The 10,516-nt window shown below is 54.7% G+C and overlaps 3 protein-coding genes across 3 annotated transcripts; all 3 read right to left on the reverse strand.

Annotated features, from left to right (window-relative positions):
- Positions 1 to 279: 279 nt before the first annotated feature.
- NCS57_00260600 (Reticulon-like protein) lies at positions 280 to 2,289 on the reverse strand (the record flags this gene model as incomplete). The annotated part of the gene is made up of 5 exons (XM_053052632.1): positions 1,635 to 2,289; positions 1,432 to 1,464; positions 1,207 to 1,368; positions 848 to 1,149; positions 280 to 795 (listed from the first exon to the last, which is right to left on the reverse strand). Exons 1-5 carry the CDS (start codon positions 1,690 to 1,692, stop codon positions 280 to 282), a joined length of 1,071 nt encoding a protein of 356 aa, XP_052917878.1. The 5' UTR covers positions 1,693 to 2,289.
- Positions 2,290 to 4,054: 1,765 nt separating this feature from the next.
- NCS57_00260700 (Rab-GAP TBC domain-containing protein) lies at positions 4,055 to 7,319 on the reverse strand (the record flags this gene model as incomplete). Its single annotated transcript, XM_053052633.1, has 3 exons — positions 4,055 to 6,053; positions 6,127 to 6,749; positions 6,801 to 7,319. 3 exons carry the CDS (start codon positions 7,317 to 7,319, stop codon positions 4,055 to 4,057), a joined length of 3,141 nt encoding a protein of 1,046 aa, XP_052917879.1.
- A 1,865-nt stretch (positions 7,320 to 9,184) lies between these two features.
- Positions 9,185 to 9,877, reverse strand: NCS57_00260800 (uncharacterized protein; the record flags this gene model as incomplete). Its single annotated transcript, XM_053052634.1, has 1 exon — positions 9,185 to 9,877. One exon carries the CDS (start codon positions 9,875 to 9,877, stop codon positions 9,185 to 9,187), a length of 693 nt encoding a protein of 230 aa, XP_052917880.1.
- Positions 9,878 to 10,516: the final 639 nt, after the last annotated feature.

Below are 10,516 nucleotides of genomic sequence, written 5' to 3' on the forward strand. Positions count from 1 at the left end.
AGGCCCTCGCTCTTCTTCCGGAACCCAGCATCTGCCCAACCCATATCCATATTTTAAGCCATCTTTCATCACTATCAACTAGAGTCGTTTCTCGCATTGTTTGCCAAGGATTGGATGCTCCCAAAAACCAATTCGCGCCCGATTCCAATCTGACAATCCCTTGCCCTCGATTAAAGGAAAGACATGCGCCCCGAAATGCCGTAAAACACATTCATTGCCTAGGCCAGCTATGCCTTTTCTCAGCTCGTGTACACGTCGAAACTGCTTCGTATCGGTTGCTTAGGAAGCAATCATGGGCTCCTTGTTGGCGACAACAGGCTCGCTGGGAACCTCGGGAATTTCAGCATCGATAGCAGTAGGCTCGGAGATCTCCTCCTTGAGAGCTGCGGGGGTGGGAATCTGGGGAGCCGCCTCCGACTTGACGGGGTCCTCAGTAGGAGGAGAGGGGAACTCGGGCTCCTTGACGACAGGGGCAGCGGCCTTGGTGGGCTTCTCAATCTTCTGGCGCGAACCATGGTTGCCTCGGAGGAGGTCATGGACCTTGCCGCTGTAGTCGCCGGCGTACTGCTTGCCAATGGCCGAAACCTGCTCCATCTGCTTCGAGGCAACATCTCGGACCTGGGCGGTCTGCGAGTTGATGAGCTCCGAGGCGTGGTGGAGTTGCTCATCAATAAGCTCCTGGTTGGAGGTGTAAATCAGAGGAACAAAGAAAACGACAGTGGTGCCAATAACAGCAAGGCCCCAGTAGGGAACGAGCTTGACAAGGTAGTAAGAAATGAAGGCAGCGACAAAAGCCTGCGCATATCAGTTACGTGCACCATCATGTAGCTCTTGCGCAAGCACTTACAGCAGCAGAAGCAAAGACATTCTCAGCAAAGATGATTCGCTGGGCCTCAATAACAAAGAAGTTGACGAGCTCGTGGGCATCTCCAATCATGTGGTCGAGAGTCTCACGGGGAACGGTGTAGTATCGACGAGGGCGAACCTGAGTAGCCAGGCCATTGTTGAGTACGATCTTGCCAACAACCTCGGCGAGGATGGTCACACCAAGGACCATCCACGAAACCTTGAAAGCCCATCGGAGGACATCCAAGTATCGGGCAGCAAAAATAAGGGAGACGGTGGTCACGTAGGCAATACCGGAAGCTCCTGTTTTACAAGCTGGTCAGCTATATCAAATTGGACAGCAGACAGAGCTCGACTTACGAGGGTTGTTCCAAGACAGGAGCTCAGAGAAAAAGGAGTGGTAGTGAGTGAGAGGCTGGCCAGTGGCAGCGGGAGTCGAGGGAGTGCGTCGAGCAGCAGCCAGGTTGGAGAGCTCGTTGGAAGCCTTCTGAGTGTGGTCGTAGACGTTCTGCGCAACGGGGCCTGTGAGAGACTACGTTAGCAAAACATGCCAGATATCAGGAGAGGTGAGGCAGGAGCTCATACCGTTGGTAACAGACTGGTACGCAGCAGCGGCGTCTGGAGTAGCAAGGTCAGTCATTTTGCTTTACAGAAAGGAGCTCGGATAGTTGTTGCGATCGAAGTTATGGTGGTGCAGAAAGTGCAGGAAAAGACTGTGGAACGTGGTTAGCAAAAAGCTGCGTCCGAGATGTCCCGTACGAGGACAGCGCATCAACGACGCACCTCACTAGATTTGGTGGTCTCGAGAAGAGAGCCGCCGTTGACGGCCGGGGCGGAATCAGCCATTTCGACGAGCTGGCGAGGAGATGAGGCGTCTGGAAGCTGTTGCGCTCGCTGAGCAGTACCGTCGGGGCGAGTTGGACTAGGCGAAGGAAGACTGTGGACGGGCGCGCGTTGCGTGGATAGGAGGTGATTCGGGAGAGGATGGAGATGTTCTGCAGGAAGCGAAAGGCGGCGTGAGCAAAAGTGGCCCGAGAATTTGGAAGCTTTGATTGATGCAGGGTAGGATTTGACAAGGGAGGTTGAGAGGAGCTACGTAGCTGTCTCTGTCTCGCTCGCACGCGCGCGCTCCCTGTGGCTCTCTTGCTCTGCCTGCGTGTGGTCTGGTCTGGAGCTTTTTTGTCTGCCGATAAGGGGCGGTCGGGGGAGTGTCGTGTGAGAGAAACGGGCAAAGCAAGCGAGACGAGCACTCCTGGAACAAGCAGAAGACGAGGTCTAGGATGTTGAAGACGTACCTGATGAGCGCAGCTGAGAACAGGAGAATGCTGTTCGCAATGTCGTTGACTGGGGAAGAGGGTTGGTGATTATTATGGTGATGGAGGAGAAGAAGGAAGAGGAAGAGGAGGAAGAATGGAGGAGGAATGACGTTGCTTCAAGAGGTTTACTTTTTGATCTTGGAGGGGATAGGACAGATTGGAAGTAACCAAGTTTTGGAAAGGCAGGCAGGTACGGAAACCAGTGACGGCAGTGACGCTCGACGACACAGAAAAAAAACGGGAATTATTACAGGGACATTTCACAACAAGAGCACAGCGGCCTGAGAGCAGGTTTTTAGTGGAGCGTGCAGCACGGCAGGACGCTGAACAACGCCCGGCATCAACGGACGGGCATCAAAGACCGTTTTCCGTTACCTTCTTTGTGCCATCCTGCGCTTCGGACGATGGAGCTTGGATCCATGATGGCGTTGCTTTTTGCTGCTCTGCTAGAAAATCCTCCCACCCACCGGTGGAGCTCCCTCTCATTAGCTCTGGATGACGCAGTGCAACACAACGGCAGGACCCGAGAGGGACCTCAAGGCGCTTAGTGGAAAACGCAGAGCTGCATGTACCTGCCAAGTCACGCACCACCACAACTTCCAAAACGTCCGAGCAGATCCGGCCAAGGCCAATCCCGTCATCGCGGCGCTGAAACGACGACATTCCAGCTGGTGTCCCACAAGGGCAGATAGCGCTGGAGGTGCAGACGACAGCCTACTCTTTTCAGCGGCCAGATGGGCATACATATCCCAGAAATAAAAGACAGTCACTCTCAAAGACCACTCACTGCCCCAAGTCAAACCCCTTGCAGCCGTTGCAGGGAATGGGGTGAATGATGCCTTGACATGATGGATGATCTGGTCATTTCAAAGTGAGCCAGCTTGTCAATGCATGTGATAATCACGCTAAAAAGGGGGGCCTCCTCTGATGGGGCTAGGAGCCAAGGTGGAAAAAAATAACAGGACAGCCGGGATCTTTCTCGAAGCACAGGCCTCATGTTATTGCGAGTAGCACACGGCAACTATCTTTAGTTGAAAGAGATAAGGAGTTCGTTCAGCCTGGGCAAAGAGACAATAGCAACAAGGGTTACAACTCGTCTAGCCCCCCGCGATAGTCCTCAATAGCTCAGCATTCGAATCAGCGTCTCGATCTCTATCTGATATTGTCTAAACAACCTCATAATTAGTCCAAACCCGGATAGGTAAAACTGCACGTAGACAACGCCTATCCACTCGGAACCTCCCTTTCCAAACTGCATTTCTCGAGCCTTCCCATTGGCCAACACACTCGCCCATGCCGATCCTGCATCATCAACACGTACCTTGCTTGGATCCCCCGACCCCTCTCCGGTTTCCCACGAGGCGCATACAGTAGTGACGAGCTAGAATCGTTTCTCTTCTCTTCATTTCTTTTTTCTGTTCTCAATTATAGATGCTGTGCAACTGTTTGTCTATCCGCAGATCGTGCGGGAATCTAAGAAAAAACTTCCAACAAAGAATCACCGCCAAAAAGACGGCACCAGCCTTCAACTCCAACTCCCGTGCTAAAGTAGACAAACGCCCTGACAGATGACGACAATGGTGATAACATGAGGTGCCACGAAAACCAAGGAAACGAACGACTGATGATGAGGGGCGCAGTGTGGCCGAAACGAACCCAGCCCAGCCCAGCCCAGCAAAACCCCACGAGTCCCCGAGTTTTCCGCCATGGCGTCCCAGAAAGTGTGCTCGACAAGAAAGAGGGACTCGTGCCTCCAAACAAATATGTACAAAGAAACGTCCTCGGACCCCGGAAACCGATCAAAGGCATGTCGCGTGACCCATCATCGAAGCGGCTGAGGCTTGGTTTGGCTGGGACCTAGATCCCACAAGCTGTAGCCGTGCTCATCAAGCTCACCTCCGCCAGCCCCAGAACCCTCCTCCGGATGCTGCTGGCGATCCTGAATTCGCCAGTGCCGGCTTAGCTGCCGGGGGCTCGTTTGCCGAAGCAACTCCGTGGCCCATCCCGTGACCGGTAAGTAGGCCGAACACGCCTCCGGATCCGGATTGCGATGCCGAGGAGCCGTGCGACGATTCGACACGGCCCAGTCCGTGAGATCTCCGCAGAGCCTCCAGCTTCTGCCGAGCCTCCTCTGCCTCCTGCTTGGCCACGGCCTCGGCCGTCTTGGCCTGAACGAGCTCCACGAGCAAAGCCTCATGTTCACTTGGTGATGGTCCAGGCGCTGTCGTGGTCACCATTGGCACAGCTTCATGGCCCCGCGGCAGAGACGATATTCGCTTGTTGAACTTGCTTGTCGGCGCGGGCTCGCTTTCGGACTGCGATGGTGTCGATTTGCTGCGGCCAAGCTTGAACTCTCGCAGACCAACTCCACTCGCCTTGCTGCTGCGGTCCGCCTCTGGGTCCCTACTCGACTCATGAGCCGAGCTGGCCGACACTCGAGACTTCAAGCCATGCATCTGCTTCTCTAGCCTTTGCTTGTCTTGGTGGAGAGTTCTGACATGGGCATGGCTCTCACGGAGTTGCTCTTTGATCGTTGACATCTCTTGGTTCAGGTCATGAATCTGACGGCTGTACTCTTGCGATTGCGACATGGCACCAGCGAGTTGATCCTTGGCATGAGATAACTCTTCACGCAGCTGCGCTTTCGATATGAGCATCGAGGACCGTCGCTTCTCCTCTTCAGTCTGGAACCGACGCTCCACCATGTCAAGCAGATTCTCCAGGTCCTGAGTAGAAGGGGAGTCTTCTTGGGTCTTTTCCTGTTTGGATTGATCCTTTTCTTCAGATACTGGTGTTTTGGGCTCCTTGGGCTCCTTGGTCTCGTCGGTCTCGTCTTCCGGATCTTGCTCCTTGTTGTCTACCGACGAGACTGTGACTCGAGGACCGCTCGACTCAGTTGACGACGAGTCGTGGCTTGCCTTCCGCCTCAGGCCATTGAGAAGCGACTGAACCGCCTTACGATCCTCCTGTCGCTCCTCACGCTCTCGCTGAAGCTGGTTCGACAGGAGTGCATGGTTGCGCTGCAGCTCGCTCAGAGCCGTCAACAAGTCCTCAATCTGGCCGTGCAGGTTACGCTCGTCAAGGTTCTTGTGAGCGATCATGGACTTGGTGCCGACTGGAGTCGACTCGCGCACGATACCTCCATCCTCGGTATTGGAAGAATCCCTCGAGACAGTGGTGGCGTCTGTCGACGTCGAGCTGGTGACGCTTGCTGAGCTGGCCTCCATGGAGTTTAGTGTTGATGCGAGACTCTGCTTCGAGGCACTGCGGCGCAGCATGCTTAGCGGCCTTGCGGGCGCCGTGTGTCCTGGGCTCAGGTTGGTCGACTTGGGTGACAGGCTGGTTGTGGAGGTTGCCCAGATACGACCCAGGAACCGGCTAGCTGCAGTGGTTATCTCGGATCCCCGAACAGGGTTGGCGGTGGCCGTCTTGGATTCCCGGTAGCTTTGCTCCAGCTGCTGCATGTTTTCCCTTGTCACAACGCTTGTCAAACCGACAAAGTCCTGGACAAACTCATCGGCGTTGTAGTGGTAGCAATCCCAAAGGCCACGGGACAGAAGAAGCTGCATCACATCCTCCATCTCAGTGCAAGCCAATAGTCGCGCCTCATTCTTCCGCATTAGGGATAGCGCGACTCTCATCAATGTCTCTGAAGCGCCCTCGGCAAAGATAACATCGTAGATGCGGAACAGCATCGGCAAGGGGCAGGTCACGGCGAAGAAGCTCAGAAACCATTGAGAGACATAGGCAGGGTCCACCTGGAGGTCGTCGAGGTGATTCGACAGCACCGGCAGGCTCTGCCTCAGCAGCTCCTTGAACTGGTAGATGCGGACGTGGAGGCCAGAGAGATCAGGGAGGAAGCATGCCCTCAGGTCATATCGCTCCATGAGGCTTGGATTGTTTGTCAGTGATTGCCGGCTTGGCACGGGAGGGAAGGGAGGGATATTGGGGGCTGATTCCTTACCGGACCAGAACACAAAAGGCCTGCTTGTCGGGCATGTGCATCAGCAATGGGCCGACCAGAAAGGCGAGCCCCTGGCAATAACCGATCTTGGTGTCGTAGAGACTGAAGCACTTGAGGACGCGGCCAAGCATACGCTGACCGTCGCCCTCAGGGTCGCGGAACATGTCTACTCCTGGGAAGCTTCGGCCCAGGTCCTTGCCAATGATAATCTCATAAGGGCTAGATTCACCGCAGAAGCGGTCATACTGTTCCTCCAACGCGGCGTCCCGGGCCCCGGACATGCTCTGCCATACCACCCCACGCAGCGGCGGCGGGATGCCCTTGCGGATCTTATTTGAGAGGAGCGTCGGTAGCCGGGCGGCTGTCTGCTGATAATCCTTGACCAGGGCGGCGTAGAACTCGAGGTCTGTCATGGGAGGCGGAGGGAGCATCGAGTACCGCAAAGCAGGGGGCGTCGGTCCCTGGACCATCTGTCGAAGCTGGGCCATGGAGGGCGGGCGAGGTTTGCTGACCGCACTGCGCTCCGCAGTGGCGCGGTCTACGGCTTGGACTTTGACGCTCTTTGGGTTCGTAGCCAGCTTTGCATTCTCCTGTTCAAGCCGGGCCAACAACAGTGCCGTCGACTGTGGCGGTCAGTTTCTGCTCTCCAAGTTCAAGTTGCTGTAATAACTCACGTTATCCGTCTCTTCATCTTTGGTCTGCTCATCTTCTGTCTTCTCCAGTTGCTCCCAGTTCACCTCTTCCTGGTCATCCGAAACGTGACCATCGTCAGCAAGCTCCTCCCGCAGGGATCGGGTCGTAAGGATGGGTGGTGGCATGGTCGGTGAGGATTCACGAGGGGTTCCCGTGTTTGCTGCCTCTTCCTTACTCGGAGTCTTGACACCTTCGTCTTCTTCGTCGACTTCTTCGATCGTGTCGGTCCGCTTCAGGCTGGGTTCGGGGGTTTCGCAGACGGAGACTTCGTCGGAGGCTGGAACCTTGGTCGGCGTCGATTGATTTGTATCAAGGCCTGTGGTGGCGACGGGGGAATCTAGTACGATGGACTCGGGCTCTGAGAGGCGAACCGTAACCATAGAATCGTGAGCCATCTTGGGGGTCTCAGGTCCTGGGTCTCGGGACATCATGGAAGTTCGTTCGGTAGGCGCGGTTGAAGGGAGAGACTCATGTCCGCTCTTTGGGACGTCGGCGTCCATGCCGGTCTCTCAGGACGGTGGAGAGCTTGAGTCTCTGGACTGGAACGGGCAGCGTCGAGACACAATCCAGTGCCGGCGGCGGGGATTCGCTAGGACAACGATGCTTGGGAATACCAGGCCGTCTATCGCGTGCTAGATATCGACGGGAGTAGAACCGAAGCCGAAGATCAGGCCCAGAGTTTGAAGATCAAGAGAGGACCAGCCTGCTGAACAAGGCTCCTAAAATATGGTTGGGTCATCGAGGGGTGGTCCCAGAGGCTGAAACGGGGGACGAGCTTGAAGCTCCTCCTGGGGCGATTTCGCGATTGGAATCCAAGGGAAACCTTAAGGACAGCGGATGAAGGATGGTCGATGGGCGCTGACGAGAGTGGCAAAGCAAAGCGTGATACGCAGAGAGAGGGTGAGAGAGTCGCCGAGACGTCGATACGGCTGGAGAATGGTTGTGGGTAGGTATCCTCTTGTTGTCTGACTCCCGACTCCGAGTTTCTTCCAAGAAGTTCAAGGGGAAGCCGACACGGACGGACACCCTGAACCCTGGGCTGGGCGGCTGCAGGACTAAGGCGTCCCTGAGCGGCTGCAGGTGGTCGACATGACCCTGAACGCCCTGGGACTGCGACTGAAGGCGGCCGGGGTGCACTGACAGGGCACCTCCACCCACCAGCCAGTGACAGCTCCCCTAAGCGACCCGCTAATTTCTGCCGCCGTTCCAGCGGCCAACAGCCTTTGGCGATCCGCTCCAGGGCCGGCCTCGCAGGGCCACTCAATGGACGAGTTCTCCATGGGCTGCGGTCTCGAGGTCACGGCGCCCGGGGCCTAGGCCGGGGCTGGTTGGATCGGGACCCCGTCCGCATTACATTGTCATCCTAATCTCCATCGAGTCCAGGCGGCGGCCATGCGTTTGCAACACCATGTCTCTGATCCGGACAGATCCAGTGCGTCCGTAGCTGAGCACTGGAGCCCAGAATCGTCCCAATTCGGAGCGTTGACGGGAGCAACTGTCTCTGTGCTTGTGTGGCGCTGAAAAACATCAAGCCTCCAGCTGTCTGCACGACACGCGATGTGCTCACCTTACCCGTCAACCCATTGACAATGGATCTCGCTGGTGGATTGTTGTCAAGGTGATCGACCCCATAGGACTGCCGGCCGCGACATTGGATCGCAAAATGAAGCACTTGAATAGCTTCATGCTTGAGTTTCGCCCAAGTCTCGTCCATGACAAATGTTCGAGATGTCGTCTCCCCTCCATTGTCCAATACCCTTTCTCGCCAGAGCCGCTTGGGTCAAGGGGTAATGATGCGTCTCCTGCAGGCAGAGTCTTTGTGGCGTCGGGTGTGGCTTTCTCTATGCACGCTTCCGGGACCCATTCATGCCATTGTCATCTGGTGAAACCTACCCTGCGTCTTTGTCTTTGTCTTTGTCTTCGAAGTCAAAAAAGCATCCGTGGACCGTGGAATACACGTGGGTTCTTTAAGTTTTGCTGACTCGACTCGCTAATTGACGCCTCTGCTTTCGTTGGAATGGGTCGAGATAGTCGCAACTGAATCGCTAGCTGACGACTCCCGTCAAATCCCATCCGCAACCTAGGCACAAGCTTTTGAACATGTTGCCACGCCAAACGCCCCTTACTCTCTTGTGAGCCAATATGTAATTTCTAGCGAGACTTAGTCATACTCTACCCCGCGATACTGGATATTACAGTCTCAATACATTCATGATCTTCTCAAGTATATTGTGCCTGTCACCGAGGATCCTGGTGGCCAAGGGGAATCGTGAGAAACACCGCATCACGGCAGAATACACATCGTCTAAACACTTTCTGACATCATTTCATTCTTCATTCGTCATAAATCTACCCATAACTAAGCTCAAGGGCTCACGCCATCATAAAAAACGCTACCGAGAGGCCCGTCGTCGTAGCCCGCCCATGGGAGCACCCGTCGAGCCCCCTTCGTCATTGCCACAACGCCGTCGATGCGAAATATGGCTCGATTTGAATCCCTCAAGAATCCCCATCCCCATCGCAAGCATTCCAAAGACCGGGAAAGTAGTCCATGCACAACATCGGAGCCGAAGCGCTCCCAGATCATCACCCCGAAGAGCGAAGTCCAGTAGTAGTTAGTGAAAATCCAGAGGGGAACCAATAGAGGAAGGCTGCTGAGGAGCATCGAGGGGAAATCCCTTAACAAGTCAAGTGAGTGGCAATGCCGAATAGGTTTTACTGCGGCCTGATCGCGTAGGTAGCCGACGAGAAGCTTTTGAATCGGTTGACAAATGGAATGCGAAAATAAGTGCTGAACCATACGTTCGAGAGGTTCATCATCCAAGAAGTCGTCGTAGTCTATATTGACGACTTCACTGCGGGTGGCAATCTTCAGCGGTGACTTGCCACCGTTCTTCGACTTGGTAGTGCGCGCCCAAGTGCGCCAGTTGAGTGAACGAAGGATCTCGCCATGCGGGAATCCTTGGGAGAATATCTGGAGGGCGATGGCAGAGGCAAATACGTATCCAAAGGCGAACGTGCCAAAGGTTCCTCCTCCGTAAATGCCAGTGTTGTCCATGGCCATAGGTAGCCTGTTAATGCTGTGGGATAGTAGCTTGATGTGGCGTGGGACTCGATGAAGAGCAGTGACCAGTCTGAGCATAGCAAGAGGTAGAAATCCCGATTGATATAAGCAACAAAGCATTTTGAAGGGAGCCAGGAACAATCATGAACACAGCACATATTCAGATGAAAGCGTGGGGTTGATCTTTTCCGCAAGTACAAACTAACATCAAAAATTTCCTAAAACGACCATGTGAAGTCTCATAGGCGACGCTCATTGGCATGGAGTTTTAGTCTCTCCAACCTCGTAGTGTCTCACGGTCCGCTCAGGGTCTAAACCCCGGATTTGCAAATCATGCATATTCATTTTCTTTGTTCAGCATTTCTCCACCGTTTTCATGTTCGGATATTCCGAGATGTGCAGACCAGTTTTGGATACTCGGGCGTTTGCATTGTGTTCCTTCATGCGAAGGCTGAGCACAATCCGAGACACCCAGAACACACCAAACAGCATAATAGAGGAAGCTGTGCTGTTTCTGTCAGTATGCTGATCATGGCTTTGAACATCTAAATCCCCTATGCGACATCTTCAAGTTCGGACCTGGCGCTATTCCAGGTCAACGGAGACGGCAACTCGACATCCAGTTAGCTACAT

The sequence above is a fragment of the Fusarium keratoplasticum genome, chromosome 2 (assembly GCF_025433545.1).
Source record: "Fusarium keratoplasticum isolate Fu6.1 chromosome 2, whole genome shotgun sequence".
Lineage (NCBI taxonomy): Eukaryota > Fungi > Ascomycota > Sordariomycetes > Hypocreales > Nectriaceae > Fusarium > Fusarium keratoplasticum.